This window comes from Pundamilia nyererei, unplaced genomic scaffold, assembly GCF_000239375.1.
Source record: "Pundamilia nyererei isolate P.nyererei 1_Seehausen unplaced genomic scaffold, PunNye1.0 scaffold00030, whole genome shotgun sequence".
NCBI lineage: Eukaryota > Metazoa > Chordata > Actinopteri > Cichliformes > Cichlidae > Pundamilia > Pundamilia nyererei.
This window is the reverse complement of record NW_005187431.1, coordinates 1,289,290-1,311,479: the sequence shown is the minus strand read 5'-3', so window position 1 is coordinate 1,311,479 and position 22,190 is coordinate 1,289,290. Positions and strand designations below refer to the sequence as shown.

Here is a 22,190-nt window from a genome sequence, read left to right as displayed (position 1 = left end):
TTTTTGCTCTTGAAGTCGTTCAAATATTTCACGATAGGGCTATATCATATGAGAGAAAAGGCAGCTCTGTTGCGAATGGGCTTTTATTCTATTAAGTGCGCAGACTGTTTACACTCATAGCCCATCATAACATGCATAACGGATTCTGATCGAATTATTTCTGTACACTATCACCGCCGAGATTGCACTCTCAGCATGTCACTTGTTGTATTGTTCAGGAGCTTTTTTTTTTCTTTTTTTTTTTTGCCGCAATGGTCGTTAACCTCCGAATGACCCCGTGTGCAGCCCACGCCTCGGAAAGCGCCGCAGACACGCAGTGCAACTGTTGAACCAGAGGATGGCGCACCACGACAATCCAAAACACCCAAAGCCCCGGCTCAGAGTTTGCCCTAGCCACGAGCGCAGGGAAAGCGCGCACCCTTTATATCCCACCCAGTATTTCCTGCGTGCACGAGTTTACCTCTGGAGGTCACCGAGCAGGATTTACGACTGGTCAACAAAAGCACGTGATTCTTCGCCATACCCCATATTTGGGTGCCTACGTAAGAGAGAATCAAGTCCATGTCCCACTCATTTCCATAATTCATCATAAATTGTGCAAGGGTGCTATAGGACGCGCTAAAGCATAAGAGCCACAAATCAAGAACACAGGTTATGCTATTTTACCTCTAAAAATAACCATAAAAAACAAGAGCAATACCTACAAGAAGCAAACGGTGGAACTGTCAACAAATGAGCTCCTATTTTGTGAACTCATTCTGCGGTCGCTATCCCAATGGCGCGGACTTCCAGTTACATAATTATGGAGACCACAGTACGGCAAACGAGCAATATAGAGACTCAACAGCCATGCATTCCAGCAGGTATGGCTACGGCTACAACGGGATGGACCTAACAGTCGGCCGGACCAGTACCGGACACTTTGTGGGAAGCGAGCGGACACCGGGCTACTCCCCGAGTCACTCAGCGGCGACAACACCCGCGGTGGAGCCTGTCAGGTACAACCAGTCCGCAAACAGCACCGGGAACTCGTCTCTATCGCCTCCACCTGACTCTCTACCGTGCTCCTCGGTCGCCAGCTCGTCCCCAGTGACCGAGACACAGTCTCAGCACAGAGCTGTGAAAAACTCCATAACGACCCCGTGCTCAACCCCGTGCTCAAACTCGAATGGAGCCACGCTGCTGCTCAGCCGGGACTGTGTGTCCAAAGCTTCCCCTCTGGAGGAAGAGAAGCCCGCGGGAAGTGCACCGACAACTCCTCAAAATGTAACCGACTCAACACAGCCTCAGATATACCCGTGGATGAGAAAACTACACATAAGTCACGGTAAACTGCTTTGTTTAATGACTTCGTACTGATTTTGATCTTTTGCAAAAAACAAAAAGCTGTTGTCTGACTGTTTGTTTAAAAGAAAGACAGAAAGAAAGAAAGAAAAGGGACGTGGTATCATCTTATTTAGGACATTTTATGAGCACAAGCCAAATTTTGGCCATTCTGGCGTTAAAGTGATAGAAAGAGCACAAATAAATGTAGTTTTGGAAAAGGGGCATGTGGCGCTATGTGCACCTCTCACCTGTTTGGTTTATATTTGGTTAGCTAGACTATCAGGTACGGGATAGTGTAGCAACAGATGCGAGGTTAGACTAGTTAAATGTATCTGACCCTTTTCTACACTTGATATTTACTAAATGTGCGTTTTAAAATGGCTTTAAATAAAAAGAGGATACTTCAAATATTTTTTGCTATTAACCCTCTTTCTATGGACTCAGTAGTAAAAGTGTGTGGTACCTTGTTACTTGTAAGTTTTAACCATTCAAGCTCTACAAGGTGCCAGTCGTGTGGCAGCGATTAAGACATTCATACCTATAATATTACCAAACACAGTATTGTAAAATTGAAAGAAACGTGTTCAGGAAAGTTGGCGCAAAAGTAAAATTATTATTTAATTCTTCTGCGTCTGATCTGTTTTCTCTTTTTGTGTGTGTGTACAAGATTTGTCTGGGCCAGAGGGGAAGCGGGCCAGAACTGCATACACTCGGTACCAGACCCTCGAGCTGGAGAAGGAGTTCCACTTCAACCGGTACCTGACCCGCAGGCGGAGGATCGAGATAGCCCATGCCCTCTGCCTCTCAGAGAGACAGATCAAAATCTGGTTTCAGAACCGAAGGATGAAGTGGAAGAAGGACAACAAACTGAAAAGCATGAGCATGGCGGCTGCAGGCGGAGGAGCCTATAGGCCCTGATTTTTACACCTTTTAATCCTGAAAAAAAGAGCACTTCAAAAAACAAACAAAAAAAACAAAACAAAGATTGTCATATCAACTTCTCCTCCTATTCCAAAAAAGCGCAGAGACTTAGCGGGCTGTGTGAGAGAAGGGACAGAGGAGTGGGTCACCCTATCTATAAACCTTCTTTATGTCCAACAATATAATTTCATTTTTATCCCTACCGTGGTTATGCTTATGTGAGTAAAATGCATTATGTACAGTTCTGTCTAGATTTAGAAAATGAAAAAAAGAGACATGAAAATAAATGTTTGCTTAAATTATTTCTTGTTCAGACGGAAAAAAAGTTAAATAAATAAAAGCTTGAAATGCTACCCGCCTAGCGCAAATAAATCCATATTTTCTGTGTGATGCACTCAACAATAACAGCTTAATAAGTAGAAGGTTCAGGTTGAGCTACATTTGTGTTTGACCTTTCTTTTCTCTGTATGTACTGTATATGTATGTATTTATTTGTTTGGTGTATTGTACCGAGTTGTCAGATAACTTGCTTCCAAAAGTAGAACCAGCAGTAAAAGCCTTGTGTGGTTATTGTATGTGTTGTGAACACACGTGGACAAAGGTGCCGACTCACCCTTGTATGTACATTAGCTGTGCCTTGTATCTTTCTTTTCTTTTCTTTTCTTTCTTTTCTTTTCTTTTTTTTTGCAGGAGCTGCTTTTATTCTCCTTCTTTCCTTATTATTTTATTATTATATTTTTTTCTTTTTGCGTTCTTCATCTGGGCGCAATATCCGAGTAAAAGCGTGTTTTAGCTGTTTTTAGGGTCCCACCGTAAATCTTATCGCAATGTGTATTATCTCCATCGTGATAAGCTTTTTTTTTTTTTTTTTTGTAAATGTTTTTCAAAAGACTGGAAGTCAAACTATAGTATGATAATAATAATGATGTTCATGATGACGACGATGATGGCCAGAATAATAAACTTTGTACTGGAATGGCAACACCTCACTGAGTGTACGTTTTTGTCAAATCTTTCAGATTCAGGGCTGCTGTTTTATGGCGGAGAAGATTTGGGGAGTTTTGCTGGTTGATCTAAAAATCTTAAAGCCACTTGTATGAGCTGTCAGGAAAAAAAAACCAAGCTGGCAAAGTTTCCTCAAATCTCTTTGAATTCAACAGGTCCTCTCGTATTAAAGCATCCAGTTTTACTCACCTTGCTCAGGCGCTGGGGTCCTTAACTGACTTCAGGGGCCGTGGGTCCCCCCTTTGCGCACAGACTCCCGAGCTATTCCCAGAGAATTAGCTCGACTTTTCTTGCTGTAAACTTTATTAGGGCCGTTTCTGGTTCTCTGACATTTGGGTGCTAAATGAATGGGGGGTTTGTCTATGAATTCGATCGTAAAAATCATCCGGAGAGCGGCCAGATAGGCTCACTGGCCATAAACGGTCACGTGGTAGCCATTAAAGTAAGTTTTATGGTTTTGGGGAGTTGACAGTATATTGCACATAACATATAATCGCACTGACGGCGAGGCTTCGTCTGACTCTCTCTTTGCAGGCTGTAAGTGTTACTTGACCGGTACAGACCAGCTCTATTGCTCAGTCTTGCCTCAGTATGGACCGGACGTTCTCCAGGATGGGGACCGCGTCTGTGGGTAAGTTTCACCAGACTAGACGGTAGCTTGAGAACAGCCAGTCTGTGTTAAACAGCCTTATTATTGTATTCGCTCCCTCTATTCGTCCCTATTAGTCCATTACACTAATTTGTCAGTTGTGGAGTGCTGAATACTGGTCTCGGCAGATGTTGCGCAGGGTTGGGTCCAGCTCATGGCTATTTAATTGCTTCCTTCCCTGTGTAACTTGTTTCCCTCCATCTGTGGTGTAACTCATAATCCATTTTTACATCTTGGATAATTATCTGTGTCCATTTCCACCCCCACAAACTTCAACTTGTTGTCGTTTTATTACATTGGAGAAGTCACAGAGCGTGCGCCAGAAAGTTTCCAGGGGGCTCGTGGAGCGTGTAGATTTCCTTGATAAAGTTAAGGGTTAATGCAGGCCTACAGATTTACAGCTCGCTTGATTGGATTCTGTATGTGCTGATGACTTCTGAAACTTGTGGGTCCATCGCTAAAACAAAAGTTGCAGTTGTTATGCTGAGCGCTGCATGCGCGCCACATGTTGGCACGGTATTTGGCTTTAGGGCAGGCTGTAAACTGTCAAGTAAACACAACAAGGGAAGAAACAACAGCAGGGACACGTTTAAAAGGAATTCCGTTTTGTGTCAACCAAGTTGGTTGAAAAGTTCAGATGACCTCTTAAAAGTCACTCTCGCTTTGTGGTGATCTTTTGTCCGAGCAGAGTCGGGGCCAAACGGGTCACTAGTGGACACAGATTCACAGAAACATGATCTGAAAATGAAAGTGTAAACTGTATATTGTTGTTTTTTTTTCATTTAATTCATTTTTTTTCTATCCCGCACTACAAGATGTGTTACTGCGCCTTCTCTTCGTTGAAACTTCCGGTGCAAATACGCTCGAAATCGAATAAAACTGAAAATATTTTGATTTTATAAGTCTTATCATGTTTTGCCAGCCAAAAAACTTGCTGAATGTCTGAATGAACTTTGGTGAATTTGTTGATTCAGCGGGTTTTCAAAGGTCATGCTGTCCGCCAGTCTGAATAATTTAAATATCAAAGTTTCTCTGTTTTTGTGCAGAGGCCTTCATCATGTTTTTTATTCATCGGTGAATTCTGAACCTTATGACACGAAAACAAATATTTATATCGTCAAATGACTTCAAATCGTTTATACTTTAGTATATGTTCACCAATGCTGGTAGGTATTTAAAATCTTGGCACCTTTAAAAAGTGTCTTGAATTGCTTAAATCGTTTTGATTTCTTCTCATCATTATCATCAAGAAATCCAAAAATTCGGCATTTGCATTTTGTTCTCCCAATCCTTGAAGCAGTGCTTTGCGAGTTTTTTGCACGCGTGTGTGTAAAGTAAACGCCAGCCTAACAGAAACACAAATTTATACTTTTTCCAGTTTGATTTGAGACATATTGAAAATAAAGCAGGACGGGGTGGAGGAAGGCTGTTTGGAAATTAAAATCCTTGCCAATATTTCAAAAGGAGATACTTCGACAGGGCCCCATGTGCGGCATACTGCCAGGCAGAGAAAGAGAGAGAGAGAGAGAAAGAGGGGAGCGCAGCAGGTTCATCTGGAGGTCAGCCACAGCACCAAGATAAATCTGCATCCTCTCTGAGCCACCAGCAGAGCTCGCTTTAGGCCAAGTTCACTGTCACCCTGCTGCATAGAGAGAGAGGAAAAAAACCCACAGTGGCACATCCGCGGTAGCGCGCACACGCACACACTCACGTTAATGACACGTTTGCTTGGCGTTGCCTATAAGCATAATGCGTAAAAATGAAATTACCAAAGGATGGAGAGCCTGTGGTAATATCCTGCACGAGAGGAAAAGACTGCTCAAGAATAGTGGGAGGAAAACTTGCAGTGTTGCCTTCAACAAAGACTTTTGGCTGCTGTGGTTGCTCTAACACTAATGAGTGATTTGCATATTTTACGGCCCTATTAGTCTTGAGTGGGAGCCCGCCGGATTTATCTTACGTCTTTGGGAACATCACAAAGCTACAATTGCATTTTAGATCTTGTGATGGCATCTTTGCTGCTTATAAATTTTTTTGACAATGATCATTGTGATGGCATGAAATGTAGACATTGTTAAAATCAGCTTTTTCGTTTCAAACGGTATGGAGTGATGCGCGGGGGCGGGGGGGGTATCTCACTGGGCTGGGGCTGATGAGAGCGAGATAGCTGCAGAAGAGGAGGAAAAATTGGGGTCAAAAGTTTACGCGCTGAACAACTCTCCGTCATCTGTTCACTCGGAGCCTGATGCCAGCCTTATAATAGCGATCTTGACTCTCCACACAAAAGACAGAATAGCTTTGCATTACATATGTTGCATGGTGCACTCCAGGTGAACCCTGGATGCGCAGTGACCTCGCGTTTGAAACCGGGGGAGGAGACCCCCCACCCGTCCCCAGCAACAAGATTGAGTGGTTGGCGTTTTATTAGGGCGGCTGATTGGTGAATTTCCTTTGAATAAATTGCATTTGATATGTTTGGGGACGAGGGCAAAATTAGCATTTTGAGGATTGATACTCTCGACCCGGTCACAGGGTAATGCGAAGGCCCTCGGCCCCCAACATGAGCCCCCGGATCCCTTAAAAAACATTTAGCTCCACTCTTCCTGATCAACTGAATAGAAGCCTTTAAAAAAACTGAAATGGCACAGATGTTGCGCCTCATAAATAGACCGGCTTAATATATATATAGATATATAGTATCAATATATTGTAGTTTTGAGTGGTTTTTTTTCATAAGGTCTACTTAGTGGCATTCATTGAAATAAAGCTATTTTAAGCAAGTTCAAATAGTGAACGGTTTGTGAAAGTTGTAAGGGCACAATGGGAACGCGACAATTGACAAGAATAATAACATATAACAATAAATGTCGATTTTTTAATTTAAAAAATACATTAAGGTCTTGCTTCTTCCTTTAATCTTAATACTGATTATACACAGTCAGCAATAATTGCAGAGAAAAAGGTTAAAAAAATAAATAAATCAATTACATGAGCATAAAATCAGTGTAAAAAACAATTCTTCTTAAAAGAACTAACAAAATCTGAATGTATCACCATTTTCGTTTTCTCTGGAACCTCTTTTTTAACACGTTAAAAAGAAGGGGAAAAGAAGATAAACATTTGAAGGCACAAATATTTAAAAATGAATTAAAATTCATCAGTGGAAAATCTACACAATTGCAGGCCTGCGTATTCTGACTGGTAGAAAATCAACACATTACGCTTATGTGTCGCTTATCTACTTAAAAAAATCTGCGCCTTGCAAAGGATAGGAGCGTTTAAATGTCCAAAAACAATTGGATGAGCTCCGTTCCACATTTCTTTGATTCAAAGTCTTTTTTTAAATAATTTCATTGAAAACTAAAAAGTCATTAATGACGGACAGACAGCGAATTCGTTCGCATTAAAAACAGAAACAACATATGCTGATTGTACACACGTTTTATTCTCATAAATGACAACATGCACTGAACTTTTTTTTAAAATGTCTTCAGTTTGTTTTATGCAAATATCTACACTCAGTGTTAGACATTGGTTATCTGTATATTCCTTGCTGCTGTGGCTCTCCTTGAAATGCATGTCTAATAAATTAACCTTTAAAAATGTAATTGCTTAAACATTTTTTGCTGCAGTGAGTCCGTGGATTATATTTCTTGGCTTTCAGGTTCTGAAATTCTACTCCCAACTGCAAACCCCCCTTCACGCGGAGGAATAAGGAATATGTAGTTGCTCGTTTAGCCATTAATCCTCCAATAGTTTAAGCTCTGATTAAGTCTAATCAAAATTAGCAACGGTAGACAGAGGTTAGTGACTGTTCCTTGCATTTTGGAAAACCAATTCTTTCTTTTTTCTGTGTTATGGCTTTGGACGCTATGCACACGGCACACTATGCTTAAGGATATATTTTATTATGAGCGTTTACCCATATCCAAATGTTTCCATAAAGGCAAAAATGTGTTTTTTTGCCCGAATCTGTATCCCATCGTGCACGTAGAAAAGATTTTTTTACTCCATCGTCATTTAGAGCTCCATATAGACAAGAAACCTTGTGAGAGCCATCTGCAATCTGTCACCATTGTCACGGCACTTCTCTGATAATCTAAATTTACAGTAAACTGTCAGCAAAGATGTCTATTGGTCAAATAGGCCTTCAGTTCCGTGAATATGCTCTGAAAGCATCCTGCCCTTGTACAAAGCTTATTTTGTCCGAGAATAAAATTAAGGAAAGATTTCTGAAACAGAATGGAGTTTAAATGCGAAATTATGTGTACAATGTAAGTCAGTATCACGTAATCCAAATACTGTCCATTAGTCTACTGTCCACTGAATACTTTGACACTATACAGTAGCAGGACCTTACAATATATGTATGTATGTATGTATGTATGTATGTATGTATGTATGTATGTATGTATATATATATATCACTCACACACACACACACACACCAATTACGCCTAACATTATGATCACTGGTGAATGAATGAAGAGTTAGCTCTCAAAACTTTGATTCACTTTAATATGCAAAAAGGCTTTCATAGAGTAATATAAAATACATATAGCAACAAGTAGAATGAACTGTCCATCAGAAGTCGTTTTTCACACAAGAATAACTTACAGTAAGTGGATAATAGCCGATCTGACCTGGCCCATATTTATACAAGGTATATATATATATATATATATATGTTAGAATGGTAGTGGACTGTAAATTTAGATATCATGTGAAGTCGTCTTACCCGTTGACATTATGTTGACATATTGCCTCTCAGGTGGTCTCTTGGCCATAAGGATACAGTGGATCTTTGGCGTAAAGTACAGCAGCTGCCATTTACAATGAGTTAGGTGCAGGAGAGCCTGTGAGATTCATAAAGTAGCAGCTTTGCCTTGCAGCAACAGTGTGCTAACAAGAAAAGAATGGCAATTTGTTTCGAGAGAGAAAAAAGGCCTTCGAGTTTTCAGTCCTCGGCAAGAGCATATCCAAAATCTAGAAGTTTAGTTATTGAGAAAAGCTGAGGAAAAAAAGTCCTAAAAGAAAGTAAAACATATACTACTTCAGTCGATCTGCAGTTGATCTCTTTAGTTTTGAGGTCCCTCTTTTAAATGCAAACTTCTATCTTCTGATCTATGTCATGCAATGCAGTAGTAGTTGGACGTGTGAGCTTCTTAAATAGCTCTAGGTAATTTTACACATTTAAAACTCTTTTGGGGGACCATCCTGGGCGCTGACCCGCGCTAAGTGCTCCCCCCACCCCAACTACCCAAAGCTGAACAGAGCCCGCAAAACTGAAGTCCAAGTCCGGGGTGAACCCCGGGTCACTGCGTCTAACAGATATGAAAATGTCGCCTCTTTGGAAAAAGGGCACGCCTTGTTGTTTAACAAAGACTGTCAATGGGCAAGATTAATCAGAAACAAAATGGAAACGGTGTCACTATGGGGTCAGGCAGAAGTTATCTCTGTTTAGGGGAGCGAATAGAATAGAGGGGGGACGAGAGAGAGAGAGAGAAAGAAGAAGATAAAGAAAATGGGGGAGAAAAGAAAGCTTAAAATATTTCCGAAAATTTGGCCTCTGGTTTCTCCATGCAGAGGCCTTGTTGATGTGGACAGCGTGGATCAGCTTTATGAAGAGCTGCTGCATCTTCAAGAAACACAGATAAAGTGTGGAAGTCACCTCGGACGTGGAGAGGAAACTGGGCCTGGACGTGATGGCTGCCGGGGAGATGAACGGTCAGAGACTTTTATATCATCTAACATGCAGTCAGGAAAAAAACAAGAAATTATACTTTACGTTTTATGATTCCAGATCGTGTGGTTGTTGTTGTTATTATTATTATTATTATTATTATTATTATTATTATTATTATTATTGTTTTTTTTGTAATACTGGGCACACTGGACTTTTCTTTACCTGTTACTGTTACAACGCGGGACTGCACTGAAATCTGTGCAAACTGCTCCTTATAACGGTTTTGAATACTTCCAAATTTATTCAGAATTAGAGAAAAATGCTCAGATATAAGTCATTTTTGTTGTGCAGACTAGTTGGAGCTGGCAGGTCTTACTGTACGTGGAGGTTTAAAATCACAATGTTTTGTTTTGGCATCTGGCTGTAATGCAAGACAGGTGCCTTCACGTGTTTGTCCGCTGTTTGGACGAGCTTTTCCCTGACATGTAACGCGCAGAGGCTGTTAAGCCACAGAATGCGTGCAATTAACACTTACCAAGTTTGCAACGTGATATTATCAAACAAACAGACCAGGAATAGCTTCAGATCATTGCCATGTGCTGGCAAATAAGGGGAAAGGTGCAATTTCGAGTTTTTAATGCAACAGCACTTGCCAAAGGAGGTGTCGTGCATTTATACACATTTGTGCAACTTGAGCAGCCCGTGCTTTTTTTTTTTTTTTTAATTTGCAGCTTATGTGTGATCTTCTAGGTTTTTATAGACAAGCAAGCTTTATGCGCAGGCTTTGATGCTCGCATAGAAGCGGCTCGTCAGTGCTGGGTGTAAAGCTTTTGCATTCACCGTGCCTTTGTCAGTAATTTGAAGGCTGTTATATTACACAACACTACAGTTTGCATTGCTGTGCTGGCCTTTTTTTTCTTTTCTTTTTTTAACCCCCACTGCAGATTCTCTTTATTAGGATGCAACAGATTAAAACTCCAACAACCTCTTTCCCTGTTTGTTGGAAATGGCGTTTTGTTTACGAAAAAAACCTTAAGGGTTTGAATTTCATATCCACTTTCTGTTTCAGGGGAGGCGGATTGTTTTAAACGCAGGAAGCCTCGCCCGCATAAGTTTGGTCCCGTGCAGTAAACAAGTTAGTTGATTGGTTTTGCTTTATATACCGTGATTTAATAAGGAAAACAGTAACGTAAGCCAGTCCAAGCAGTGTTGGTGGTACCAGTGCCATGCTTTCCATTGGTTCCTGTTTACATGATGCCCACAGGACACGCCGTGATTGGTGGCTCTTCACACGTGACCAGGCAACTTTGTACATTTGACAGGGAGTAGGAGGGTTTTGTGGAGATCAGAAAAACGACAGCGCGATAAAAATTAGTATTGTTGCACTTCACAAATTAATGACCATGAGTTCCTACTTGATAAACTCCAACTATATCGAGCCTTCCTTTCCTCCATGCGACGAATATCAGCAGAGCGGATACATCCCTAACCCCGGTGATTATTACGAGCGGCCAAAAGATACGGGTTTCCCCCATCACGAAGAGCCATCCTATCCGAGGTCAAACTACACAGAATCGGGATACGATTACGGTAACGTCCCCGCCACCGGACTCGACGATTTCAACGATGGGCATCACGCGCAACCGCAACCGGTTCCACAGAGCCACGGTCCTCGCCTCACGGCGGCCCCAGACGGTGGCGCAAACGCCAGCAAAGACTGCAGCCTCGCCACTGAAGTCTATCCCGGCGTAGCGAAGGGCAAGGAGCCGGTGGTCTATCCTTGGATGAAAAAGGTCCACGTTAGCAGCGGTGAGTTATCATCACGGTTAAATAACTGAACCACTGAGAAACAACCACTGGAACACACGCAAGCCTATTGAGGCAACACTAGTAGCAGCCCTTACAACAGCAATTTACGACTATCGAGCAGCAGGGTCGGTAATTAAGGACCCTCGTAAATTTTATTGCCTGTGTTCGTCTGTCGGGGCCATGTGCCTTTGTTGCTTTTTAACCCAAACTACCTCCACCACTGGAGCCGAGCCAAAGTAATATTCAGCCCCGCTGTTTTTGTTAATCATTTCCTAAGCTTGATCTGTCCCTGGATGCGAGTACTTGTGCACTCGGCATCTCCACATTAAGGTCATGTCCGTAAACTGAAACAAGACAGAGTGTAGAACAAGCGACTGCAAATTTCCACCAAACCCACAAATTCTTGCACGATTTTCGAAGCTAGAATGTGTCCAGTGGCGGATTTAAGGGTTTTGGAGTAAACGCAATCAACCTGCATGTAACACCTGCTTGCCTCCCTGTCTATGGCTTTCCCCCCCCCTCCCAGTCAATGCCAGTTACAATGGAGGAGTGCCCAAGAGGTCCCGCACTGCCTACACCCGCCAGCAGGCTTTGGAGCTGGAGAAGGAGTTCCACTTCAACCGGTACCTGACCCGGCGCAGGCGGGTGGAGATTGCTCACACCATGTGCCTGTCCGAGCGCCAGGTCAAGATCTGGTTCCAGAACCGGAGGATGAAATGGAAAAAGGAGCACAAGCTTCCCAACACTAAGATTCGATCCTCAAGCTCGGCCTCAGCTTCAGCCTCGGGGGCCCAGCAGCAGCAGCAGATCAAAACAGGCCAGCAGCTTGTCCCCACGCCGTGCACCGCAGGTCTATAGTGCATGAACGAACCCCCCATCCCTGAAAACCCCAATCCAGACTGAGATGGCAAATAACACAAGTGGAATTTGATGGACCGATTCTCAGTATTTTACACACACACATGGTGTTATCTCTTTCACCTTGCCTCTGCTATTGGGCCCCTGTCACGTCCTTTGTGCCCTTACCCCTCTCTCCGGTCGTCCTCGCCCTCATCATATAAGCTTGAAATTCACCTTTAATTGCCACGGTGGCAACTGAAGTGTTTATATATTTGTTTATTATTATGAAAGAAGGATAATGCACATCAAACTTGGATGAAATGTATAATTGCAGTTAAAAGTGAGTGAGGTAAAAAAGTAAGTTTGACCTCATTTTTTCTTTTCAATGTTCTCTTTGATATTTCCTTTTCTTTTCTTTATTGTTGCTCATGGAAAAGTTTTAATATACTTGAAAGATATTTAGCGAGACTCTATAGATGCCAGTTAGAAAACCACACGGCATTTTATTTCTCAATTTTTTAATTTTTAATTTTTTTAGAGGCATGGCATCAGTCAGAGTATAGCAGTGTAGTATGTGTGTGTTCGAGTGGGTTGGTTTACTGTTGAATGTAGTCCAGGTGACTTTCACATCTAATGTACATAGACAAATCACAATGATGGCACAATAAGAAAAGCGTTTCGTCAAAGTAAGTTTATGTTTGTTGGTGTCATATGGTCTAGTTTTATTTGTGCTATAGTGCGTCCATGTTGTGCTGTGTTCTAAACTGTGAATATTTGTATATGTTGTCTCAGTAATGGCCGTTGTGATGTAGGCTAGTTTAGAATAAATCTGTCCTTGTGAAATAAATGTGTGCTTCACTTATAAGGCTGACATGGCTTCGGATGTTTTGTCACCGCAAATACGGATTTCACTTTCACGACATTCAAGGTGCCATTTTTTTAAAAACTGATTCTCATTTGTTCATTTATATTTTTGTTTATATTTTTTTTTTTGCAGAAATTAAAACTTTGAACTCACATTGTTTATTTTGGTTTACATTGAATTTCTATTCGGTGTGTGGACTATTGCGCTCTGAAGCTTTTGGTAAGAAATCCAGCCATTTGAGATGCGTACTTAAAGTGGTCACATTGTGTTGCAGTCCCGAACAATTTGCCTTGCAACATGTTGGCAACATTGTGGCTGCGTTTTCTTGCACTTTTTAACACTTTGCCAGAGTAGAAAGAAAATATTTGCGATAAATGTTTTTTTACAGAAATGTTTCATTTGATAGTATTGCGCACCTCCGTTTTAATACATTCACGGTTGATCCGAAAAGATATTTTCACATTACCGATGCGCAAAATCGCTTTAGAGTGAAACCTAAGAAATTCAATGCTATGCACAAACTTTGACAAAGTGAAGGCATGTCTTATGTCTTTTTGTTACTCCTGAGTGTTCTGAACGCCGTGCGCGTTTTCGTGGATTAGGCTGAGCTGTGACAGAGTATATCAGGCAGGTATCAGCTGATAGCTCCAAAGCTTTATAGGCTGTACTGACACGGGAATCAGACCAAACCCAAACTGTTAAATGTATCCGGCAACACATATTGTTCTTACTTGCCATTACGCGCTGTACACCAGAGTGTGAGTGTTGGTCACTACCTGCTACATCCAAACAATAGAGAGTTCAGCTGGGGGACACGGCCGGCACTGGCCAATCACCGGCTTAGAGCACTTCTTCTGACCCTTGACCTTTCGACACACACAATGTTAAGACCATATATCAGCACCGAGAACTCCAAGAGCTTTTTCTTCTCATTTACGGGATACCCAAAGAGGGCGCGGAAACAAAAACTGTGATTGTAAGTGTGAATCGGAGGCATGAGACAGCTCTCCTGCAAATAATAACTGAAACGTGCCTGTCAGTGGACGAAGAAAGGGAGCAGATATGAGCAGAAACGGATAGATGTTATTTAGTATGCTGGCACTGATGGTTTTAGCCCACTGATTATGCCACTAACTGCACACAGGATGGGTCTGCAATGAAATAAATGTAAAATTGATTGGAGTGGGGTTTTTTTTAATCCTCAGAGTGAGAAATAGATAGTTGTACATTTTCGTGTATGCATTGCTTATTGAATGTTACCACAATTAAAAAAAATGTGTTGTATGTTGCCGCAGACATCCTGAAGCTCCCCATTACTGTGCAGCAGTTGCTTCAGGTATGGAAACTGTGCAGGAGATGACGCTGAGGCTGATTGGCACCAATTTTGCGCAGACTCCAAGAAGTCCAATTCTGCATAAATTACAGATTTCAAGTCATTTGAGTCGCGAATAGAGGTCACTTCCAATGTACTGAAATTTTAATTCGCCCGTTCACGTGACTCGCTGAATAATGAATGCCCCGGGGTCAGAAATAGATGTGAAATTCTGACTTATTTTCATTTGAAGTGATCCGCAGGGTGCGAGTCAGATCTCTTCTCCTCTGACAAAACTCTGTCCGCTGGACACAGACCGGCATGACTTGTGAGTAGACATGGTTGCTTCTTATTTTATTTTATTTATTTATTTTTTTAGCTTTGCAGTGATATCACAATTTTGCATACAATATCCCGGAAGTGCAGTTTGCGCCATGATCTTTTTGTGCATGTCACTGAATATTCCAATGCAAACAAACCTTTCCTGTTAATATCGCGTTTTGCTCTCTATGGTCCTCAAATCAATTCTAAAATCGGATCCATATAAATTTTTATTGTTTGGAAAATATACATATATACGCCTTTGGCATACAGGGTTGCCGTAGCTCAGGTATTCGAGCAGACGGACTACTAATCGTAGCGTTAGAAGTTCGATCTCCCGACCCCTCCACACGTGCCGAGGTGTCCTTAGGCAAGACACCTAATCCCAAACTGCTTCCAGTTGAAGGCTAGCACCGTGCATTGGAGCTTAGGTGCCAAATTGCAAAGACAATGCAAAGCGCTTAGTTTACCAAGTGCTACGTAAGTGTAGACTATTTAGCCTGCTTACTGGACCTCCTATGGACAACAAGAACAAGAGCATTACGATGGTCACATTCAGTCTAAACTTTGCTTTTAAATACTGAACACAAATCTGTTGTAAAATAAGTAATACACATAGAAGTGCAGAGGTAAAATCTACTGCGTGTGTTTCTGTGTCTCTCTGTGTGTGTGGCAACTGAGACGCTTCTATGCAATACAATTTTAATGAACCAAAATAAACAGTCAGTATTTATGTTGGCAACGTTCAGCTCCAAATAACTGCATGCACTAAACTACGCATCCCAATAAAAATAAATAAAAGTAAAATAGTATTAATAGCAATCTCGAATGATGATAGCAATTATTAAACAGCGTTATGATTATATTGCTTTAAACCCTTAAGTGTAAGAAATAAATGGACAGTTCAGTGAGAGTGAACACAATAGTATTATTATTATTATTATTATTATTATTATTATTATTATTATTATTATTATTATTATTATTATTGTTGTTGTTGTGGACATAAGGCTATTTCCAAAATTTACTTGCAACTAAAGCTTGCTGGGTCATTTCCAATAAAAAAAAAAAGCCAGGAGTCTGTTCAACATGTAAATTAAAATATCTTTATTACAACAATCTCATGCAAAAACATGTCAGTCGTCCTAATCCGCCACAGTGTTGGTGTGGGCTCATCAGAGGTGGCTCCCCTCAGCTTCAGGCGTTGAATTTTGCTTTAGCCTTGATGTTGGGCTGTGTAAACCTCGCAGAAAGAGTTATCTTGGTCTGAGAGTGTCGGTAACCCAAGCCTGGCTGTTAAGAGCTCCCAGTGTCAACATTGTGGGAAGATATGGACCGCCGTCTGGCTAATATCCAGAGGTCTCTGCCTCTAACTCCTCTTCGCTGACAGTGATAAGGAGCCTTGATTTGTGTAAATACCTCTGATACAGTTGTTTAATGCGAAAACAGCCCGAGATTTAAAACATAATCAATCAGCTACTTTTGGCTCAAGGAGAAAGTTTTAACTGCTTTATTATGCTTTGTTTTCTTCTGCTGCTCCTTCTTCTCCGGAACTAAATGCAAATCTGGAAAGTAGTAGGTTAGGGGAAAAAAAGTGAAATCAGTAGGCTACCAGCTGAGGACTTTTGATTTCCAACTTCTCCTTGTTTTTGAACTCCAAATAACTTTCCACTCAAGACTCCATGCCTCTGTCCTGGGTCAGGGAAAAGTTCAGGTGCGATGGCAAAAGCTGGCGTAGGGGTTGTCTTCCAGAGCAGGGCCGTGTCAAGCCATAAATCCGCTGACAGCTTCAAATCTACAGAAGACATTAAACAAAATTAGCATTTGCTTTAACAAAGGAAAGAGAGCCCATCTCTTCACATTCATGCTTTCAAAGCCTAAAGTGCAAATTTAGCCTTCTTTCTCTTAACTCTTATCCTTATTTTTCTTTTCAAAAATAAATGTTAAATGTGAGGAAGGTGAGCTAATAAGAGGGGCTCTTCCTCTGCTCCTGCCTTTTAAAAGTTTACCGCTCAAGTTGTAGTTTGAGAGGACAAAAGCTGATGTGGGAGTGGGGATGCTTTCTATGTCCGCCCCAAATGATTAATAGTTGTAGTGGAATTTTTTCCACGCCCGCTGCTGCTTCAGTGTTGACGGAAAACAAGCGCCAAACGGTGCCGTGAAGTACAAAAGCTCTTCCAGGCTGGGATTTTTGGCAGTACCTGGAATGTTTGAAGGCGGATGTATTTCACGGTGGTACACTATTTATATAGAAACTGCTTCATATCAAGGCAGACATGGTGGAATGATAATTTTAAAAAATCCCCCCACAACCCTTAACCTTTGCGCCAGCTTGTAATTTCAACCATCACTCAGCTGTTCATAGGAAACGCGTAAGTGCATGTAGGTCTAATGGGGGTCCATGTACTGATCAGCGGGGTCGAGCAGCCGCGCTTTGGTCACCTCAGCTCCGCTTTCCGCTCTCTGCTGACTGACAGGCAGCCCTCACATCCACCAAGACGCTCAGCCTCCTTCATGTAGGACAGGTAAACGTGTAACGTGTTTGTATTTGTGCAGACTTTGCTGATGGAGGACCAGAGGCTGACTAAGTGGTGCCAAAGCACGAGTCTGACAATTAGGACTTGGGGGGCGATATTGAGTTGAGTTTTCTGCAAGGCTCCTCTCAAACCTGACTGTGTTGTTACAGAGAAGGAAAAAAAGCACATTCACTGCCAGCGAGGAGTAATTATTATTCCACTCTTAAATTATTTTTAGTAAGGTGTGTGTGTGTGTTAGAAGTGGGGGTGCCATCCCCATACATAACGCGAATTATTACTCCGCAAAACACTCTCGTTACAGTGTGGCTCGGGGCTGCTGTGCACTCGAAGCTCAGCATAATACGGCAGGATTAGCTCTTTCAGCTGCTAACAGGCACCAAATATATGGCACTTTAAAACTGACAGAACAGTCTTTACCCCTGAATGGGCGACACGTGGAAAAAAAAAGAAGCTGCTTGCCCTGCGAGAGGCTTGCTCCTCTGCCAGATACATTGCAGTGTCACATACCCCTCTTTTTTCTCCCTCCAAACTGATCCGTTTCTCCTCGGGGGCAATGACTGCCTCCATTAATGATTCACGGGCTCAAATAAAAGGGATTTAAGTTGACGTTGCGTCACGTGAGCGCGGCGCATAATACTGCGCGGTGTTATGGCACTGGGAAGAAAACCGGAGCCCCGGACTGGCCATATGATGCAGATTATATGCGGGTTACCCCCACTTTCCGCGAGGGGAGTCCTGGCTTTGTAGTTTGTTTATCCAGGGGAGGAAAAAAGAAAGTAGAGGCAGTCTGAGAGAAAGAGGATTCCGGGTTTGTGGATGTATTCTGCTGTCACGGACGGATATGTTTTTCCACGCGGACGGAGTCAGAGCTCGAGCTTTGGGAGGATGGATTTTATTTTGAGGTATTTCCGCTGATTGTTCATTACTGTCGTGAGTTATTGCTGCGCGAGGCAGAGGTCAGTAACAAAGGGTCCAGGGCTTCTTCTTTTTTTATTTGCAGGGAGATCAAATTGACACATATCAAGAAGCTTCATTTATGTATTAATATCTCAGTTATCACAGCTAACAGAGCGAAGCAAATACCTTAGACCAGAGCGATTTATACAGATTGTATGCATAACCATTTAAGGATTTGTCTGGGTCATTAAGGTTGAGACATTGTTCCAGTTTATGCTTGTTTGCCCAACGCTGTGATAAATGCAGCTTAAATTTCAGTCCAAAACTTTAAACAGAAGCGCGAAAAAAAAAGGGGGGGGGGGGAGATTTCAGTATTAATTGCTGCTTTAACAGCGTGAGCTATACCATTTGGATTAAGAGGCCTGTGTTGTAAATAAAGCAGCCATTTAAATATCGGCTTCCAAGCAAAAGCTAAATAAATAAATAATAATAGTCAAAGCGCTCGGCACCTCTGTAAAACAAAACATCTCGTTGCTTTACGTTTTTGTGCGTAAATCATACATCAAAATGAGATCCGTGAAAGAAAGAAAAAAGTATAGGAAAGCGGTGGGGTTGTGTCGCTCCGCCAGGGAAACGAGGATATAATGGAAGACGGAGTGCCATCCAGGACCGGGCGGCCGCTCTGAGGTCACGGCGCTCCTGCTTGATTTATGGGCGCGGGGACTTGGGGAAGATGGTGCGCCAGAGCTAATGACTATTCGATCCATTTGTGGAGAAATTGCTTGCCGGCCAGCAGGGAAACAACAAATGCGTTATTTGCATATAGGCCAATTTTTATGTTATTATGATTTTGTGCTGATAACCAGCCGTTTGTGGCTGTAACGCTGTTTGTCCACGAAGAATATCAGAATTTGGCCTTTTACTTTCTGTTTTCTATTTTGTGTATTTGTTTTTCATAGACTGACGTTGTCTGTGTGTAAGTCTGTGTTTTTATGTTAAAATGAATTAAAATTGACTGCTTCCTTTAAACTGTAAAGATATCTTTACTTGACTAAAAATAGTTTGTTTAAAAGAAAACAAAAACAAAAAACGTCTCATTGGATCTTGCAGTTTAATCAAATAATCCCAAATAAAAGATGACTTAATTTCATTTGTTCTTTTTTATTTATTTATTTTTAAAGATTTATGTTTGACTTTAATTTTTTAAGTCATGACGCGCGGGCCTAAACAACGCACGCATAACAACAATTGCCTTATTATTTATAATTACATTCGATCTTAACAGTATATTGGAGCCCTGGATTTAAAATAAAACCCACACTAATTTAATTTACAAAATCGTTGAAATGTTGGATCATTCTCCGAGAAAATGTTAATATTTGTTCTACTCCTCGTTGCAGAATTCCAGCTTAGTAAATTCTGGCCAACGCACGGTCTCCCAGACACCTTGAACTGCCTTCGGTAAGTCCATATATCTTTATTGATTTGTGTTATGAATGCTTGATGGTGATATCCTTATTCAATTTCTAATAAGCACCACACACGCCCACCGAAGCACTCGCAGGGATAGAGAAGCAGCCTATGGCTTGTACATTTCCTTGTAGCAGCAATATGACCAGCCCGAGAGCAATAATTCCTTCTCTTCCACTTGTCTTTGTGGTGCAATTTGTCACTATAAAAGTGACGAGAGGAATCGCAGCTCTTGGAGCGGTGCCTTACTCATTTCAAAAACCACTTTCTGTGAAAGCCATCTGCTTCTAGCTGCCACAGTTTACAGAACTGAAGTTTTTGAAAATATTTTTTTCTTTTATCAAAATTCCTTTCTTTCATTTTCCTCTTTTCTTTTTCCTTCCCACATTTTGCGCCTCATTATGTCCGGCAGTATACGAGCCCCGCTGACTTTTAACCCTCTCCTCAGGGCCACATTAAAGAGAAAGTCGAATCAGCATTTTAGCACAACACAAAGAAGTAAATAATTATACAGACTGGCTACTTTTGGTTGGGGGGGCAAAAAAAGCGCAGTTAGCTTAAAAAACCCTCACATGTGAATTTTTGGGTCCCACTCAACCTCCCACGCCGTCCGTGTGTTCTACAGTTTCTAATTGTGTCACTGAATTTTGTCCCAGAGCCTGAAACCAGCAGAGAAGCTGCAGCTCTGGACATGTTTACAGCCCGGGGAAGCTGAGAGAACATAAATCTACTTTTCTCAGGCTTTCTTTTTGGCTGCAAAAGACAGCATTAATATGCTGAGGGATTCCCCCTGCTGCCGCTCTCTTCTCCCCTGGTCCTCGCTGCATGTCCTCCACTTTGCCTTTTGGTGATGAAACTTGTGCCCATTTTTCACACCATGCTACTGGAGGGGGTTGATATAAATCGAATACAGCTTTGATCAGCCATGCTTTCATAAATCTCAGCTATTTGAAAGCACAACTATATATACAGATATTTGTGTGTGCGTGTGTGAGAGCGTCTCGGCGTGTGCGCAGTATTTCGGTGTATTTCGGTATTTATTTTATTCTCGTGTTAAAAAGCCATAAAGGGCGTACCTGGCGCAGAAAATGAAAACGCACTGTTGTCTCCTTTTTTTTCGCCAAAATGTGCAGAAATGCGGGTTAATGATTAAGCCGTGGATAGAAGCCCTTTATGTCCCATGGAAATGGAAATGCAGCATGGTCGGGGCCTGATTATTCCTTTGTATTCCAGCTCTCTCTCTCTCTCTCCCCCCATCTCATTCACTGGGTTCATAATTCCACTGCAGGCCACGGAGTACATAATAACAGAAAAGATTTAAAACACTTTAGGGAAGGACTGTGCTATTTTTGTAGAGATATAAATACATATATATGTATATATTTTCTCTTCTAGACGCACTACCTCATTTGGTTGGGGGAGGAGGAGAGGCAACCACTTGATTTGAACAGGCTTTCCAAGGCGCTACTTCATTTGCATAATTTTTCTTGTCTATGGTGACGCTCTGGTTCGGGGCAGTTCACTGGTGACTGCATGGTACTAGTGAAGGATCACATACACCAGCATAGCCTTGGCCGACTTTAATATTGCTATGAAGCCCTGGTCATAGCTCTATAGCAGGACGATACATTCAATCTTGGGGCCAGATAAGTCTTATCTCGTTGACCCGACAGCTCACGCCTGCTTTCGTAATCTCGGTTTACCCGTCCACGTCGAGTAGGAAAAAAGGAAAAAAAAGGGGCTTCTCTTGGCTCTTCCTTTTTTTTTTCTTTTTTTTTTTTGTTGTTGTGGCTGCTAATGCTCGGTGTATGGCAGGGCGCAGTCTGCTACCGCTGCTTCACCCAGTCAGCCCTGTCTTTAAACTTTTCTCTGGATTACTGCTTTGATCGATTTCGTCGCTGAATGAGAAAATATTGCTTGGTGCTCTGCATTCGTCGTAAGAGGATAAGGTAAGCAGGCCAGGAATAGGCTCCCTCGGTTGTAAATGGCTGAGTTTGTATGTCGCGCGGTGATTTATCACCGTATGACTTAGATCTCGGTTCAGGAAGAGTTCACACACACACACAGTCAGGCGGCCGGATTCCTCCAGCGTGGAGCGGAGGGGCTGCGCAGAGAGCTCAAGTCTGTCTTTTGTCTCTCTTTTCTCTGCCGTTTATGACTATCGCAATGGTTCGCCTGGAGATACACACCACAGAGCTTCGTGATATCTTTTCCCGGTCATCACGAGTGCAGACACGGTGAAGACACGTCCTTTCAGTCTGCGGTTTAACAGCGCTGAGGGCATTTTGAAACTGATTTGCTTTTTGTTATTGTATGCAGAACGGCACAGGCCAGAATTGCTCGACATTTACATTTTCCGTGTGCTCATTTTATGGTGATGCATCGCATAGTTATGTGTCTGCTTCGGGGCTATGGATTATGAAACATGCAAGAGGGCTTCCTTTTTGTTTTAAACCCTGTTTTTAAATCATTTTTATTGCCCGGGTAACTTTTGCTATCAGACATAAAACAACCCGACTCATCAGTTAAAATCTCAACTGTGTTAAATGAT

The 22,190-nt window shown here is 41.9% G+C and overlaps 3 protein-coding genes across 7 annotated transcripts in view; all 3 read left to right on the top strand.

Annotated features, from left to right (window-relative positions):
* hoxa3a (homeobox A3a) overlaps positions 1-22,190 on the top strand; it is a 31,661-nt gene that overhangs the window by 2,862 nt on the left and 6,609 nt on the right. The window contains exons 2-4 of one of the 5 annotated variants that reach the window (XM_005728798.1): positions 3,787-3,883; positions 9,489-9,629; positions 19,570-19,630. The gene's annotated coding sequence lies outside the window, so the exon portion shown is untranslated. Of the gene's footprint in view, positions 1-3,786; positions 3,884-9,488; positions 9,630-17,697; positions 18,175-18,206; positions 18,229-19,569; positions 19,631-21,403; positions 21,589-21,704; positions 21,877-22,190 lie in introns of those variants that run through there. The other 4 variants (XM_005728797.1, XM_005728799.1, XM_005728800.1 and 1 more) reach the window with 4 other exon arrangements.
* hoxa5a (homeobox A5a) lies at positions 574-2,907 on the top strand. Its single transcript, XM_005728795.2, has 2 exons — positions 574-1,327; positions 1,994-2,907. The coding sequence occupies exons 1-2, from the start codon at positions 733-735 to the stop codon at positions 2,242-2,244; spliced, it is 846 nt and encodes a 281-aa protein (XP_005728852.1). The 5' UTR covers positions 574-732; the 3' UTR covers positions 2,245-2,907.
* On the top strand, positions 10,810-13,125 carry hoxa4a (homeobox A4a). The gene is made up of 2 exons (XM_005728796.1): positions 10,810-11,397; positions 11,924-13,125. The coding sequence occupies exons 1-2, from the start codon at positions 10,986-10,988 to the stop codon at positions 12,253-12,255; spliced, it is 744 nt and encodes a 247-aa protein (XP_005728853.1). The 5' UTR covers positions 10,810-10,985; the 3' UTR covers positions 12,256-13,125.

Excerpts from the sequence above, each read along its gene's own strand:
- hoxa4a (XM_005728796.1), top strand. The coding sequence starts at position 10,986 with ATGACCATGAGTTCCTACTTGATAAACTCCAACTATATCGAGCCTTCC. Across the intron at positions 11,398-11,923 it reads AAAGGTCCACGTTAGCAGCG|TCAATGCCAGTTACAATGGA; the intron begins GTGAGTTATCAT and ends CCCCCCTCCCAG.
- hoxa5a (XM_005728795.2), top strand. The coding sequence starts at position 733 with ATGAGCTCCTATTTTGTGAACTCATTCTGCGGTCGCTATCCCAATGGC. Across the intron at positions 1,328-1,993 it reads AAAACTACACATAAGTCACG|ATTTGTCTGGGCCAGAGGGG; the intron begins GTAAACTGCTTT and ends TGTGTGTACAAG.